The sequence below is a fragment of the Apodemus sylvaticus genome, chromosome 7 (assembly GCF_947179515.1).
Source record: "Apodemus sylvaticus chromosome 7, mApoSyl1.1, whole genome shotgun sequence".
Classification (NCBI taxonomy): Eukaryota; Metazoa; Chordata; class Mammalia; order Rodentia; family Muridae; genus Apodemus; species Apodemus sylvaticus.
The window spans coordinates 97,974,159-97,990,467 of record NC_067478.1 but is presented as its reverse complement, the minus strand read 5'-3'; the positions used below and the strand labels follow the sequence as shown (position 1 = coordinate 97,990,467).

Genomic DNA, 16,309 nt, shown 5'->3' with positions numbered 1-16,309 from the left:
GCTGGGATTACAGGTATGTGCCACCACCGTCCAGCTTGAATAAACCATTTCTTATTCTGTTAGGGAAAAGGCTTCAGGGAAAGAGATGCCTCACACCCCCCTCCCCCCAGCAGCTGGTCACCCAGCAGTTGCTCACACGTGCTGGATGGTTCCTTGGTGAGAACATTTCTGCTCTTTGTTCTTTCTGCCTCTGCCCAGCTGTGCTCTTGAAGAATGCCCCTCTTCCAGCCAGGTGCATTTCTGCATCCTGTTAGGAAAGCATGTCCTTTTTTTCCCTTTTCTTTTTTTGTAAAGATAGGGTCTCCAATAGGCTAGGCTAGCTTCCAACGTGTAATTAAAATGACTGATTTTTTTTTTTTTTAATCTTCCTGCCTCTAAGTTCTGGGATTACAGGCTTGGGCCACTCTACTTGGCCAAGAAATTGGATGGTTAAGACCATCTGCTCATCCAGAGGACCTGAGCTGCTTCCCAGCACCCATATTCAGTGGCTCACAGTTGCATACAACTCCATCCTGAAGGAATGACTCTCATTGGCTGGCCTCCTCCCTCCTCCCCAGCATACATACACAAACAAAATAAAGACTTTACACATTATTATTGCATGTGTATAGGTCAGAGGGCAGCTTTTCGGAGTTGGTTCTTTTCTTACACCTTGTTGAGGTAAGATATCTCATGTTTACACCACCCTATATGATCCAGGCTGGTTGGCTCTTGAGGTTCCAGGCAATTCTCCTGTCTCTACTTTCCCTGACATAGTGAACCCTGGGGTTGCACACATGTGAAACCATATCATGCATTTTAACTTGGGTTCTGGGAATTGAAACTGAGTTGTAAGGCCTGAATGGCATTGAGCCATCTTGCTTACATGAGGAAAGCCTTTCTTCATCTGCCCTACCCACAAATCCCTCTGCCCTACCTCTCATTGCAGTATAAACTCCCTAGGGCCAGGAAGGATCTTTAGGGTGCAGCATCGAATGCTTTCATGGGCACTTAGTATAGGACAAGGTGTGGGATTGCTGGCTTTAGGGGTAAAGATGAGGGCTTGGCCCAGCCCCTCACATAATTGAAAGGGCAAGGCAGATCCAATCACATGCCCATAAAGGCTTTCCCATGAGACAGGATTAAAGCCCTGCAGAAGTAGGGGGTTCCTTAAGCGTTAATGATTATAACAACTATTTCTTTGAACCCTTAGACTGATGCTGTGCTGAAGTCACTATAGGGCACTGTGAATGTTTGTGGGTTACATGGACTGATCAATGGAAGAAAGCCACTACAGGATGAATTCTTAGGACAGGCTTCTTAGCAGTAGGGGGAAGCCTCTGTGGGACTGAACCCCAACATCGGCCTTGAAGCTCTTTTTATTGTTACATAAAAGGCACCTTTAGCAAGTCAATTTCCACATACCAAAACTTTTCTGATTTAGGGGCTATCTTGAAAGATGGATCATCTAAGCAATTCTCAGCCAGGGAGACACACTGGTTTGCCCCAGACTTATCTCTTGACTAAAATATGCAAAAGTTCTGAGAAACCTTCAAAAGAATAAGCCCTATACAAATCTCAGATAACAACCACAGACAAAAGGCTACTTCAAAGCTGAAGTGCTATCACTCCAGATTTGAGGCAGATATAAAGGTTTTGTTAAAATTCAACTACTGGGCACCTGTATAAGCCAGGGCTAACCAATTCTCTAACCTATCTCATTGGCCTAAAGCCTATCCACCCTGTTCATGATAAGACCTTTCTAATATTTCAGCACTACCTCCTGGTGACTTTTCTTTTGCTTACTGCCAAATTCCAAGCTCTCTTTAAACCACACTCAGGCTTTGTACCCCCAGCTGGCCCATCTCCTATCTTGTCCCTCCCCTATATGTATGGTGTCTACCTCTTTTTATTTACTTCACCCATCACACCTCCCACAGGCACTTTTCTTTCAGTTTGTCCCACACCAGACCCGTCACTCATTTTGCTGTTCTTCCCTCTGTCATTTTGGTAAGAAGCATGGTCCTGTTTGACTGTTTAGCCAGAAACCTGGGAAATGCTGACTCCATTTCATGTTGCCATTGTCACATTGTTTCCTACCAGGACTGTTAAGTAGTCTAAAACAGCCTTTGTCTAGGGCCTGTTTCCTGCTTTGCTGTCTGACTATTCTCTACTAGGGAACCAGAGACTTCCCCCAGATCCTCTTTTGTTGGTGCTGAGGATCGAACCCAGGGCCAGCCACATGCTAAGCAAGTACTCTACCACTGGGCTACACCCCTAGCCAGAGGGAGATTTTTAAAAGGAAAATCCGATCATGTTGCCTCCGTATCTAAACCTCTTCTGCTGGGTTTCTGCTGAGATGAAATCCAAGCTTCCCCAGGCGGCTCTTCAGATCTTGGCTCCTTTCCCTGCCAAAGCTCCACGATCCACTCAGAAACCCACTTTGAATCCTGCTATAGACTGAATGTTGGTAGCCAGAAGCTGGGGATTTATAGAAGTTAACTAGATGAATAATCCATTTCTTTCCCTAGAACCATTGTTCCTGCAGAACTCAGGTAACAGAATAGCTTGCAAACAAGATGTCTTCCACACAGGATCTAAGAAACACTCTCAAGAGGGTGCAACTGCCTTGTTTTTTGTTTTTTGTTTTTTGTTTTTTTTTAAGATTTATTTATTTTATGTGAGCACATTGTCACTCTCTCCAGACAGACTAGAAGAGGGCATCGGGTCCTATTACAGATGGTTGGTTGTGAGGCATCATGGGGTTGCTAGGAATTGAACTCAGGACCTCTGGAAGAGCAGTCAGTGGTCTTAACTATTTCTCCAGCCCCAGAAGCTGCCTTTTTAATGGCACAATACTTCAAAAGCTTCTACCATGAGAAGAAAAGTAGGAAGAACATAAGGCCAGAGGGAAGGGGTTAATCACATACATATGTTGAAGAACAGGTTAATAGACGAGTCAATAAATTTGGGCCAGGCTATCCTAGAATGCTCTGTGCCTTGGCTCTGGTCAGATTTCTCTGCATCAGCACCAGGAAGCAGGCCAGTCCTGGGCGCCATGCCCGGAATGTCAGCTGAACTGTGTGGGTAGTGAATCAGCCTAGGCTACAATCAGTCCTAGGGTTCACTTCATCACTTTCCATTGGTCTGGGTCTCTGTGCTTATGCTCATTCCATGTCCAGAGATACTGGGGTAGAGACCTGGTTTAAAGATGGTGAAGAAAGGATGTATCCCTGGCCCAGTGCTGGGGAGACCCAGGCAGTGACCAAAGCCAATGTGAGACAGGGTGATGCCTGGGCTGGTGAGGCACAGAGACAGTTTTCAGGCTCAGAGGATATTGTACTCCTGTAACTTCTCTCCTAAGTAAAAGCGGGTGAAAAGGAAGGGACTCATGTCGATGGTCTTAAAGTGACCCTCTAGTATCATTTCTGCCACAGCGCGACCGATGCCAGGTGCATGCTGAAGTCCACGACCACTGAAGCCTGTAGCAAAGTACATGTTGACAACTAGTGGGTGTGGGCCCACCACGCCATTCTGGTCAAAAGTGTTGTAGTCATAATAGCCAGCCCAGGCTCTCTGTACCTGCAGGTGCAAAAGATGCTGAGGTTCTTGGTAAGGCCACAGACATGTTCAACCCACACCCTTGCTCAGGAGCACCTGCTAAAGGAAGGGTTCATGTGATGGGACAGATCCAATTGGTTTCTTAGCAATTGTTAGTTGGCGGGAATGCAACAGGTCAAAGGGACTAAGATGGGCTGCTTGAGAGCCAAATCCTAACAGAAATGATTCTCCTTTAGTTACCTCCAGAGTCTTAAAAGATGGCACCCTCTGGACCAAATGAGGCCACACTTTGTTCTGGAAGAAGTCATGGTCCACTTCCAGATTTGTTGGGTCTGGTTCTTCCTCCTAAGTAAGAGGTAGAGGCAAGGTTTATACATTGCTTGGAATATGAGGGCAAGCCAAGATCTGATGCCTATAGTCAATCCCTTCAGTGGATTCCAATTCTAATACCAAGGAGAGCAAAGCTTCCCCACTCCTCCCCAATAGCTTGCTCAATGGCATCTTGTTCATGTCTCCTGGAAACTTAATTTACCTCAGTAGGGCTACAGCCACCTAGGTAGTTGCTGCCCAATCCTTCCCGTCGGAAATAGACTCCACTGATGTCTGCAACCAACGGTGTCTCCAGACCTGGTCCCTGTGGGCAGTGCCATAAGTGCACATACCTGTCATGATCAGGGGAGTTATGGCACTGCAGGAATAACACTCACCAACCCGCTACCCAGACCACACCCGTACACACACAAATACATCCTAAACGTTAGTAACAGTTCTTTTTCATCCTTAGCTGTCCTGAGGGTAGCTACCTTTTCCTTGGCTCCACGGGTAGCTTGGTGCCCTGGAGGGTGCCAGGAAGTCCTTTCCCAATACCAGCCAGCTCTGCAATTTTCCCAGACCAGGCTCCTGCAGCATTGATCACTGCAGCACATTCTACTGGCTGATACTCCAGGCTCCTGTCCATTTTCACCTGTAGGTGCCGGAAGATAAGAGGAAGGAAGCAGGGCTGTGTGTGAGGGGGATAAGGGCACACAATGGGTCTTGACAGGTTTATTTCCCTTTGAGCCTAACTTTATCTGCTGGGAAGCAGGTAGAAGACCGTCATCTGGGTAGATTATCACCCTTCTTGCCCTCTAGTAAGGAGCACACGGCAACCTGGGACTTACATGGACATTGTTGATCCTTCTCAAGACTACCTGTTCCCCAGTTGGGGTCTCCATTGGGCTAGATGAAGTGATGAAACCTGCAGGAAAGAAATTAAAAAATAAGCCCTTCAGGAAGGGTTAGCTCAGGGGTAGAGCATATACCTAGCATGCATGAGACCCTGGGTTCTAGCTCTAGTGTTCCACCCACATGTATTGAAGGACCATTTGGGGCAGAGCAGAGCTGAGTGAGCTGGACTCCCTCTCATGGAGTCGGGATCTACGTCTCTCCCCTCAGGATACTCTCCCTAATGCATTAACTGAGTCTGTCTGATGGCTCCTGAGCAGCTGCAGAACAAGTTTCCCTGGATAAGCACAGACACAAAGACAAACAGAGGACGGCAGTTTGGATGAGAATGGCCCCGCAGGCTCATTTGCATGCTTAGTCCCCAGCTGATGACCTGTTTGGGAAAGGTTTGGAGGTTGCCTTGTTGGAGGAGGGGTGTCACTGGGAATAGGCTTTGAGGCTTTAAAGGCCCACACCAGGCCCAGTGTCTGTCTATCTTTCGCTCTGCCTGCTGCCTGTGGATCAGGATATAGCTCACAGCTACTTCTCCAGCACCATTTCTGCTGCCACCATGCTTCCCATCATGATGATGATAGACTGACCTTCTGAAGCTCCGAGCATCCCCTAATTAAATTCTTTCTTTTATAATAGTTACCTTGGTCATGGGATCTCTTCAAAGCAATAGAACAGTAATTCACACACACACACACACACACACACACAGCCCTTGAGAGAAATAGGGGGTCATGCTGGTTTCTTTTGAGAAAGGGTCTCATGTGTCACAGACTAGTCTCAGACCTCCTATGTAGTGAAGGATGGCCCTGAACTTATTTTCCTTCCTGTACCCCGAGAGTTCTGGGATTATAGGCATGCAGCACTGTGCCCAATTTATGGGGATATAACATAGGGGGATGGATCTTCATGCATGCCAGGCAAGCACTCTACCAGGAGCCACATTCCTGTCTCCACAACCACCACTGGTTTTTCAAGGAAAGAAAATGGAAATGATGAGTGTTTTCCCATGGATACTCAAGAATCATCAAGAAACCAAAATAAACTTGGCTACCCAGGGATAGGGCAGTGTAGTGGAGAAAGCTGAACTGCTTAGAAGATGGCCTCTCACACAAGCTCTGGGTGAGCCTGGGAGCAGAAAGGCAGAATCTGGGCTAGGCCTTGTCCTAGGTGTAAGACATAAGCAGAGGGAATGAGATTTTGGACTCACGTGTCACCTCTCCCTGGCAGAAAAAGACTCCCATTGACTGGACCTTTCGACGAAGACCCTGGAGTAAAGACCAGGCATCAAACCAACCTTCATCCTCCAACCCTGACATAAGGAAAAAGAAAACTGATGAAGCGTGGGTACCCTCCTTTTCCCACTGTATACCCCATACACTTCTTTAGGGCTTTAGAAGCAGGGAAGGTCATTTTGACCAACTCTACCGGAGTCCAGTCATGCTTTGGGCCAGAGAAGTAGCATGGTTTGGGGCAGGCCCTGTTGCTCAGGAGGAAAGCGGTCCTCCTTCAGTGTGGAGATGGGACATTGAGACTTCCAACCCAAGGAGCCTTCAGGGAAAGAAAGCCATGTGCTCTGGTGGTGAGCCTCACCATAAGATGCCAGAGCCACTCCTTCTACATTTATCCAGGGAAACTTGTTCTGTAGCTGCTCAGGAGACATCAGACAGACTTTGGCTCCTTCCTGCCTAAGAGAAATGTGTGCATCTTAGTGAATGCATTAGGGAGAGTATCCTGAGGGAAGAGACATGGACCCCAAACCCATGAGAGAAAGTCCAGATCACTCAGTGCTGCTCTGCCCCAAATGCCCCATTTCTCTAGACTGTTGGATATGAAGGCTCATTTTCCCTTCTCTACAGTCCTGCCTCCCTTCAGTACTCTCAACTCCTTGCCCCAGCCTACTCTATCTCCTTTCACAAGGTGGTGGGGAACCATGCTCCACTCTCTCCTATAAAACACTTCCTTCTCTGCTGCCTAGCACTACCTGGTCCCTCAGGATGAGTGTTTCCTCTAGAACACTTACTGGCCAGGAAATGAAAGTGCCAAGAAACACTCCTATGAGCCAGTGTCTAGTTTAAACTGAGGCACAATGCCAGCTTTACTAGATCTTGGTTCAGTTTCCCCACACGGGAAATGGGATGTTCTGATTAAATTTATTAAATGAGCTAGCATCTGCCAACATATATCTGGTCTCACTAGTGAGCATATCAGAAGAGAGTCCATGCGTACCATATCACAGAGATGCCCAACGCTTAGCTCAACACACAAGGCCGACCTGCTGCCGGCTTTTACTTATGGACCACACCCAATTATTTCTATGTTTTGTCTGTGGCTACATTTGTGCTATAATGGCAGAGCAGAAAAGTTGAAACAGAAACCCTGTCTCAAAAAACCAAAAAAAAAAAAAAAAAAAAAAGGAAAAAAACAAAGAAAGAAAAGTTGAAACAGAGATTGTCTAGCCCTTTATATAGTTTGCCGATCCCTAAATTAGGATTCTTGTCATAAGCCCAGTCCCCTGGCCACTCCCTAAAGATTCTGGTTAGGTTTGAGAAGTATCTTACATGGGTGCTATGTTCTAGTAAGTGTCCACAACTGGGTTATAACCCTCCTCGGGGGCCTTAAAGGTTTTAATTAGGCCTGTTTTTCCTGATAGGAGCTACTGATGAGGAGATTCTTATGAAATGACCTTGAGTTTCCCATTTCTCTCTTGGTATAGGAGCTCAGTGAAGTATGTGAAAATCACCAAGTATGTGAAGCCAAGAGCAGCTCAGGGCAGTGCTGGGCACCCACCTTTGCATTTTCACATTGTTTTCCAAGGTGGCAGCATCCTTTTCTGAAGCTAGCAAGAGACAGCCTGAGGGGTTGAATTTAAGTTCCACAGGAGGAGCATCCACCACAGCCAGGTGCTCCTGTGTGTAAAGAAAAAAAGCTGCTCTCCAAAGAGGCAGATGTAAAAGGGAGCCTCCCTGGCCTCACTACAGCTCCAGGAGCAGTGGTCTTGATCAGGACACACCCTTCTCTAGGCACCAACACTGGAAGACAGCCAAGGACCCCAATGCTTGTTGCCTCCAACACACTACTTCTCCTTGGTTCCGCTTACCAGCTAGGCTATGGATCTTTGAGCTGAAGAAAGGGCTCCCACCCAGCCTTCAAATCTTACTGTACGTACATTTACGTTCCGTAGAAAGTTGACTGAAAAGAGTGAGAGTTGGACATTCTCAGGCACAGAAAACTGCTGCCAAATCCCGCCCACAGAAGGCCCTGTGGAGGAAGCCCGTGAATACTGTGAAAAGAAAAACTGAGGTAGACTGTCATGATGTCACATGTAATGGAATCCTGCAACGGAAGCTGTCAGTTAAACACTAAATGGAAAGGGGAATGATTTTTCAAGGAGCACATTTGGGTAAACCTGTGTGGTAGTCAACCCAAGCTCAAAGATATACAGTGTTGCCAGGGCGGTGGTGGCACACACCTTTAATCCCCGCACTTGGGAGGCAGAGGCAGGCGGATTTCTGAGTTCAAGGCCAGCCTGGTCTACAGAGTGAGTTCCAGGACAGCCAGGGATACACAGAGAAACCCTGTCTCGAAAAAAACGAAAAACAAAAACAAATACAGTGTTTTAAATCATCAGTGGCAGATCAGCTGAGGATAAGTCAACTGTCTTCAGAGTGCTGGACATATTGGTACACAAGAGTAAGGGCCAGAAGCCTGGCAGTGGTGGTGCATGCCTTTAATCCCAGCACTTGGGAGGCAGAGGCAGGTGGATTTCTGAGTTCAAGACCAGCCTGGTCTACAGAGTGAGTTCCAGGACAGCCAGGGCTACACAGAGAAACCCTGTCTGGAAAAACCAAAAAAAAAAAAAAAAAAAAAAAAGGAGAGAGTAAGGGCTAGGAAGCCCAAGGATTGCAAGTTAACCTTCAACAACTAATTTATATGACTGGAAAGATAGAAAGAGGACAAACATGAGATTTGCAGCTAACCTCCAATAGCAAACAAGAACCTAAACAAAGGCAGAGGACGTTGTTTGCATGAATAAGTAGCCAGAATACAAGCAGTCTTGAAAAGACCTTCAGATATTAAAGTACAATCACTGTAGAATCTGCTTTTATAAGCAAAAGTCTAGGCAAATGGTCTGGAGCACATGTGTAATCCCAGCACTTGGGAGGGTGAGAACAGAAGATGTTGAGTTCAGGGCTAGTTTAGCTATATATTGAGACCCTGTCTTCAAAGAGGTTAAATAAGGGTAACAAAGCCTCTTCCCCTCCCCAACAAGGGTCTTTTTTGAGGGAGGAAGAACCTGGAACTGTTTCTTAAGCTCCAAAGTCCAAAGCACAGTTCCTGCCCTTTGGACTACAGGCTGTGCCCTCAATAACTACCCTTACTCCCTGACCTCACCGTGTGGTCTTGCTCCACCACCAGCACCCGGATGGCACCTCGCCTACTCTCCAGCTTCTTCAGCCAAAAGGCCACAGACAGACCAAGAATCCCACCTCCTATGATGACCACATCCGACTGTTCTGGGGGCAGGTGGCTGGTGTCATACAGCATTTCACATTGCTTTCCAGGCAGGATGGACTCAATCTTCTTCTTAAAGTCAGACACCTTTGCATCCCAGTCTGCAGGACATAGTTACAATTAGATGGACATATGTTCTTTTCTACGTGGTTGGGGGTTGGAGGATGGGGACAGGAAAAGGTGGGCTGAAATAGGCATTTGGGTTGGCACATCTCCAATGTCATCCTTTCTCAGAAGATCAACTCATAAGCAGCAGTGTTATTACAACTTTGCTGTTTGGTCTTTCTCCCACTAGGCCTCACTATCCTGGATCTCCTCCAACACTGGAAGATTCAACTTCCTAAAATTACACTTTCTATTTCCCCGGCAAGCTAGGTGTGACTCACACTACTTAGCTCTTGCAGACCTCTCTCCCTCCTGAACCCCATTCTCAGAGAGTCAACTGCACAGTTATTTCCACTCAGGTATCCCAGGCCCTGGGAACACGAGTCCCTAGTATACTTCATACTGCACAGCCTTCTAAAGCTGGGCATCTCTACATGGTCTCTTATCCATTACGACCAGAAAGCTTCGATTTATACGACATTGTCCACTGGGAAGTGCCTCCTTGAGATCTATACACTTGCTTTGGCTCTTTAACCTTCAGCAGGCAAGCCTATCCCTTTGCCCAGCTAACTCGCTGTCCCGCCAGCACGAGCCAGGGGGCCGAACCTTGAAGGTCACATATATGGAGGTTTTGGGCTCCCCAGAACCACTATAATATTCTCTCTGCTGCCCTCAGCTTTACCCAGAGTAAAGCCTCCTTTGCGTGTGCGTAGCCCCCGGCATGGGAGGCCCGGGCCCAAGCCAAGACGCAGCACTCTGCGAAACATGGCTTTACAGACCCCGGCTTCTTTCAGCTTCTGCCTGTCCCTCAGGCCGACTCGGTCCCTCCAGTCATCTGTCCGCGCCACCGAGAATAGACGCGAATGCGCCGACTAACAGGCAATGCTCTTCATACTCCACCCCTCTACACTATAGGGAGCTAGCGCCTCGGGAGTCCCGCCCATGTCTGCTATTGGTCAGTCCTGAGTTACGTCATCCCGCGCGCCCTGAGGGGCGGGACCTCAGCGGCGCATAGCGGAAGTGCGGCTGAACCGGTTTCCGGGGGCTGCTGGTGTGACGTGTCCCGCGCTTGGCGCAGCAGGAAGCGGCGGCGGACGCGGCCCGAGTTCCCGGCGCCGGTCTCGGCCCCAAGTCTTCTCCCGCTTCCGCCATGCTTGACTTCTTCACCATCTTCTCGAAGGGCGGGCTTGTGCTTTGGTGTTTCCAGGGCGTGAGCGACTCATGCACCGGGCCGGTGAACGCGTTGATTCGTTCCGTACTGCTGCAGGTACGACCCCCGCGGGGCAGAACTCCGGGCTCTCGTCCCTCAGACCCAGACTGTGGTCCCCCTTCCAGTAATCACTCCGCGCTTTCCGTCCTGACCTCCTCAAACTGGTCGCTTACCGGCCACCCGGGATCGACTTCCTTGCCTGGATCACAGTATCCCGAAACTTTGCGACGCCACCCTCCTCCCCACCCCCCCACACACACCTCCGGTTCCCGGGGCTCTAGCCATGTTCTGGCATCCTAATGGACTTGAGCTCTCCACTCATCCGAACAGCTTGGTTTTCTGTTGTTTTGAGGTTGGGTGAGACTGTGGCTTTAAGAGCACCTTTCAGGAACACTAAATGATTCACAGCTGCTAGAAGATATGATTGTTTATATACGATTGTTTACTTTCTGGCCCCCACGTGTCCTGTCTCCTCTCCCAGCTTTATCCCTTGTCCCTACTTGGTGTCAGTCTGTTTCTTTTGCCGGCGGGTTGCTAGAGAGAAATTTCTCAGTACTCTCTTGTTGAGGCCAGGATAATATCTGGTTATTTCCCAAACGTAGTCCAAAGTCTGGTTTTGCTGTGGATAGCCTGAATGCTGAAACTCTTTTTCCAGGAACGGGGAGGTAACAACTCTTTCACTCATGAGGCCCTCACACTCAAGTATAAGCTGGACAACCAGTTTGAGCTGGTGTTTGTGGTAAGTAGGGGTATGACTTAAAGACAAATTATGCTCTCAACAGAATCTCCACTGATGACTCCAATTAATTAATTGTGGGTATTGTGTATGTGATAAAGTAATAGAAAAATTAGGAATGTGGATGGAGAAAGAAAGCAACTTATGGGTAAGGTGGAAAGCTTGGCTCCCTCTCAAGACAGGAAACCTATCTCTGTAGCCTGGGTTGAGTTGGCTTCCTTCCATTCTGGGCTGGCATGTAAGGAGATCCGTTGGCCCCGTTTCCTTCCATAAACAGGTTGGCTTTCAGAAGATCCTCACACTGACCTATGTAGACAAACTGATAGATGATGTGCACAGGCTGTTCCGGGATAAGTACCGCACAGAGATCCAACAACAGAGTGCTTTAAGTCTATTGAATGGCACTTTTGATTTCCAGAATGACTTCCTGCGGCTCCTTCGGTGAGAGATGTTCCCTTCACAGGGAACATTTACATGGTTTAAGAGTGTCTGTCATGTGTGTGACATGGGTTCAAAGCAGTCATGTTTTATAGCTTGTTTCTGACAGTCCTGATATGTGGGACCTTTCTCTTAAGTCAGAGTTCTCTTACATGGGTAGAAAGACCAACCAGTTTCATTTTTTTTTTTTTTTTTTTTTTTTAGTGAAGCAGAGGAGAGCAGTAAGATCCGTGCTCCCACTACCATGAAGAAATTTGAAGATTCTGAAAAAGCTAAGAAACCTGTGAGGTCCATGATTGAAACACGGGGGGAAAAGACCAAGGAAAAAGCAAAAAACAACAAAAAAAAGGGGGCCAAAAAGGAAGGTGTGTCTGAGCTTCCTGGCCCTGCCAGGACAGAGGTGTTAGGATAGTGTTGGAAAGCTGCATGGTACTCTGACATTGCTGACCTCCCTTAACTTAATGCTCACCACCCTATTATCCCCTCGAGGCACTGTAGTCTCCAAGGTGTTTGGTCCAAATTTGCTCTTAAGGATTTGGAAGAACTGTAGTTATGATTTGGGTGGTGGGGATTTGTGGCTTTCTTTTTTTCTTTTCTCCAGTAAGGTTTCTCTTAACAGTTTCTGATGGCCCTTTGGCTACCAGCAAAACAGTCCCTGCAGAGAAGTCAGGTCTCCCAGTGGGACCTGAGGATGGAGAACTTTCCAAGGAGGAGCTGATACGTAGGAAGAGAGAGGAGTTCATTCAGAAGCATGGGAAGGGTCTGGACAAATCCAGGTGAGCAGCATCGGCCAGTCTCTGATGACTTGCCCAGCTGTGCGAGGGGCCAGGGAACTCTTCTTTCCTACTTTTCTCCTTTAACTTTTTCTCATGTGATCCTTTGCAGTAAATCTACAAAGTCAGATATTCCAAAGGAGAAGGGCAAAAAAGCACCCCGGGTGTGGGAACTAGGTGGCTGTGCTAACAAGGAAGTCTTGGATTACAGTACTCCCACCACCAATGGAACTCCAGAGGCAGCCCTTTCTGAAGATATCAACTTGGTAAGACGCATAAAGGTCAGAGTGAAGGTCACCATTGGCTAGAAATTGGGAAGTGAACATTTAGAGGGTATATCTGGATTTGGGAGAGGAGTGAACTATATTTGGGTTTCTCAAATAATGTTAACAGCTGTTAGTGTTCTTGATCACATCTCTTTCTTTGCCTATGTTCTCCAGATTCGAGGAACTGGGCCTGGGGGGCAGCTTCAAGATCTGGATTGCAGCAGCTCAGATGATGAAGGGGCTACTCAAAATACCAAACCTAGGTAGAAGGATTTCAGGTGGGAGGTGGTGCAGATGCAGAATTGATGATCCATGCCTCCTCCTTCTGGTCTTACGCATATTTGTGACCTTCTATAATTGTAGTGCTACCAAGGGAACTCTGGGTGGCATGTTTGGGATGCTGAAGGGTCTGGTTGGTTCTAAGAGCTTGAGTCGAGAAGACATGGAATCTGTGCTAGACAAGATGCGTGATCATCTCATTGGTGAGTCTGGAGGACTGGGTTGACTTATGGACTTAATGTGGCATAGTTCAGTAGGAATAGAACAATTTTCTAAGCTTTGTTCTTGAGATCTGATCGCGGTTAACACAGAACTCACAGCTGTCCCTCTCTTCTCAGCTAAGAATGTGGCTGCTGACATTGCTGTCCAGCTCTGTGACTCTGTTGCCAACAAGTTAGAAGGGAAAGTGATGGGGACATTTAGCAGTAAGTATCTCAACAAGTCACAAAGTACACATGCATTTCAGAGGTGATACAGTCAGACAGCTTGGGTATGTGCCTTTTGGCAAACATCTTTATGATTTCTAAACCTCTATGATAGAACAACCTTTAGGACTTAACAGGATAGTTAATTGAGATAATAAAATAAACAGTGTCATCTGAATTCTGGGGAAAAACCTAGTATGGACTTAATTCCATTAGATCAGAAAAATATTGGGTATCAGGTACATTTGATTTTATGATTGAATCCCTCCATCTTCCTTCCAAGCTGTGACTTCGACAGTCAAGCAAGCTCTACAGGAGTCTCTGGTACAGATCCTGCAGCCACAGCGTCGTGTAGACATGCTCCGGGATATCATGGATGCCCAACGTCGCCAGCGCCCTTATGTTGTTACCTTCTGTGGTGTTAATGGAGTGGGGAAGTCTACTAATCTTGCCAAGGTCAGCACAGTTCCACAGCCTGCTATTCCATCCTGTGCTTTAGAATCTTGGTTCTATGTGACAGTTTTCTCTTTTGCAGATTTCCTTTTGGCTTTTAGAAAATGGCTTTAGTGTCCTCATTGCTGCCTGTGATACCTTTCGGGCTGGGGCTGTCGAGCAGCTTCGTACACACACCCGGCGCCTGACCACCCTCCATCCCCCGGAGAAGCATGGTGGCCGCACGATGGTGCAGTTGTTTGAAAAAGGCTATGGCAAGGACGCTGCTGGCATTGCCATGGAAGCCATTGCCTTTGGTACAGTGCTGGGACCAAGGGGGCTTGTGGTGTCCTTGTCCCTGGGAATTTGCACAGACTTAGGCTATTATAGACTTACCATATGGTTACTAGAGACATCATGGTAAATTACTTGTATGGGTGGTAATGTGTGTAAATGAAAGCTAGTGTATCCTACCTAACCTTTCCCTGAATGGTTTTGGTGTTGGCCAAGAATAGGACAGGTTTTTTTCCTTACATTACCTGTAACCAAATCCAGAGTCTGGGTAAGTAAACAGGATAAGCCACACTTGGACATCTTAGTGGCAGTGAGCATGAATGACAGTTGGGTGACTTTTTCCACATAGCCAGAGTAGGAAATCTTGAGAAGTTGATAGTGAGTATGAGTGAGAGTTACATGCTTGAAGTTGACGGTTTTTCTCTTTCTAGCACGTAACCAAGGCTTTGATGTGGTGCTGGTGGACACTGCTGGCCGAATGCAAGACAATGCCCCTCTGATGACTGCCCTGGCCAAACTCATTACTGTCAATACACCTGACTTGGTGCTGTTTGTGGGGGAGGCCTTAGTAGGCAACGAAGCTGTGGATCAACTGGTGAGAGGATTTGGGCCCAGTTCCCTTTACAACTTAAATTTTGGCAAATTAGATGGGTTCTTAAGTTACCCTTTTCACTTTTTAGGTCAAGTTCAACAGAGCCTTGGCTGATCATTCTATGGCTCAGACACCTCGGCTCATTGATGGCATTGTTCTTACCAAATTTGACACCATTGATGACAAGGTAAAAGCAGATGACTAGTCTAAGGAAGGAAGAATGGCTGTCCTTAAAGGAAAGGGAGGTGCTGAGTGAAAACAGGGCTTGAGTTGATTGGCCATCCTTTTTCTCTTCTTTAGGTGGGAGCTGCTATTTCTATGACATACATCACAAGCAAACCCATCGTCTTTGTGGGTACTGGCCAGACCTACTGTGACCTACGCAGTCTCAATGCCAAGGCTGTGGTGGCTGCCCTCATGAAGGCTTAATGTGGCTCTTGCCTAATACCAAATTGCCGCTTGCCCCCATCCCTATTCCTATATCAAGAATGTGCTTTAGAGTATGTGAGCAACTTGTCTTCAGTGTAGTACAAAGGCAGAGTGAGGGGAGACTTGCAGCTCCTTCTAACCCAACCCTGTGTTCAACCCTACCTCCTTCTGCAAGGAGGGCCTAATCATGTTACAATCACTGCCCAGTGACCCTCCCTCTTCCTACTCAGGCATCCCCTTCACTCTGCCTACAGACTCCGTATCATAGCTTTGACCAATGTTTGGAAAACCCAACACCTGGAGTGTTGCTGTGTGATCATAGAGCCATGGTGAGATAAGGAGCAGTCTGAGGTCCCAGCTCTAATGGCTTACTTCTGGATGTTAATGGCACCTATCTGGCAGTGATGGTGGCCATTCTTAATTGCTGCTAATTATTAATCTGGTGATGAACTCCACACCCGATTGTTGCCCCAAAGCATCAGTTAGGCCTTGTTACAAATGAGTGAAAGGCACATGCCCATTTCTCTCAGAAACAAAGGGAGCAGAGTTGCCTTCCAACCTGTTCTTGCTCTCAAAATACAGATGGAAGCTTTGCATGTTTACCTTCCTGGGAGAAAACCAGTTGTTAGAGGGGTTATTGTTGTCCCATACCCCACCCCACCCCACCCTCAGCCTCCTGAGCAGGTCCTGGCTTTTCCTCCTTCTCTTCTACAGTGCCTGGTAGACAAGTGCTACGTTGAAGAACACAAACCTCTTGTTAAGACTTGTCCTGTAGTTTGGTATTACAGATGTGCTACTAGTGCAATAAGGTGAAGGCTGTCTGCCCAGAGAAATACATAATTTATATAAGAAAATAAATTTCATAAAGAAATTGCCTCTTAGGTTTATATTATTTTATACAGGATTTAAAAATTAAAATGCTAACTTAATAGTAGCTTCTTTTTGGTAAGGGCATGACAGGAACTAATAGTGCTCTAAGGAATTGGGTAAGTGCTTGTCCTGAGAAAGATCACCCTACCTATGATAAAAAGAGAAGAATGCAAGTTACAGGTTTAATAGT

The 16,309-nt window shown here is 47.1% G+C and overlaps 2 protein-coding genes across 5 annotated transcripts; one reads left to right on the top strand and one right to left on the bottom strand.

The window, feature by feature from the left end:
- Nucleotides 1–2,607: 2,607 nt before the first annotated feature.
- On the bottom strand, nt 2,608–10,255 carry Foxred1 (FAD dependent oxidoreductase domain containing 1). Of its 4 annotated transcripts, none has more exons than XM_052188724.1 (12): nt 10,058–10,251; nt 9,151–9,371; nt 7,925–8,038; nt 7,546–7,664; nt 6,349–6,443; nt 5,966–6,067; nt 4,701–4,777; nt 4,344–4,504; nt 4,073–4,202; nt 3,781–3,885; nt 3,562–3,639; nt 3,365–3,461 (listed from the first exon to the last, which is right to left on the bottom strand). In XM_052188724.1, exons 1-11 carry the CDS (start codon nt 10,140–10,142, stop codon nt 3,610–3,612), a joined length of 1,239 nt encoding a protein of 412 aa, XP_052044684.1. In that variant the 5' UTR covers nt 10,143–10,251; the 3' UTR covers nt 3,365–3,461; nt 3,562–3,609. The 4 variants fall into 4 exon arrangements, with proteins under 4 accessions (XP_052044683.1, XP_052044682.1, XP_052044684.1 ...); XM_052188725.1 differs by having other exon boundaries at nt 3,562–3,636; XM_052188723.1 differs by lacking the exon at nt 3,562–3,639 and having other exon boundaries at nt 2,608–3,561; nt 10,155–10,255.
- A 161-nt stretch (nt 10,256–10,416) lies between these two features.
- On the top strand, nt 10,417–16,120 carry Srpra (SRP receptor subunit alpha). The gene is made up of 14 exons (XM_052188721.1): nt 10,417–10,642; nt 11,241–11,324; nt 11,599–11,762; nt 11,964–12,124; nt 12,379–12,535; nt 12,645–12,798; nt 12,973–13,061; nt 13,162–13,280; nt 13,416–13,502; nt 13,786–13,958; nt 14,038–14,251; nt 14,660–14,823; nt 14,909–15,007; nt 15,121–16,120. Exons 1-14 carry the CDS (start codon nt 10,526–10,528, stop codon nt 15,247–15,249), a joined length of 1,911 nt encoding a protein of 636 aa, XP_052044681.1. The 5' UTR covers nt 10,417–10,525; the 3' UTR covers nt 15,250–16,120.
- The last annotated feature ends 189 nt before the right edge of the window (nt 16,121–16,309 follow it).

Excerpts from the sequence above, each read along its gene's own strand:
- Srpra (XM_052188721.1), top strand. The coding sequence starts at position 10,526 with ATGCTTGACTTCTTCACCATCTTCTCGAAGGGCGGGCTTGTGCTTTGG. Across the intron at positions 10,643-11,240 it reads TTCGTTCCGTACTGCTGCAG|GAACGGGGAGGTAACAACTC; the intron begins GTACGACCCCCG and ends CTCTTTTTCCAG. Across the intron at positions 14,824-14,908 it reads ACGAAGCTGTGGATCAACTG|GTCAAGTTCAACAGAGCCTT; the intron begins GTGAGAGGATTT and ends TTCACTTTTTAG.
- Foxred1 (XM_052188722.1), bottom strand. The coding sequence starts at position 10,142 with ATGTTTCGCAGAGTGCTGCGTCTTGGCTTGGGCCCGGGCCTCCCATGC. Across the intron at positions 8,039-9,150 it reads TGGTGGAGCAAGACCACACG|TATTCACGGGCTTCCTCCAC; the intron begins GTGAGGTCAGGG and ends TTCTTTTCACAG. Across the intron at positions 6,444-7,545 it reads AACAATGTGAAAATGCAAAG|GCAGGAAGGAGCCAAAGTCT; the intron begins GTGGGTGCCCAG and ends CATTTCTCTTAG.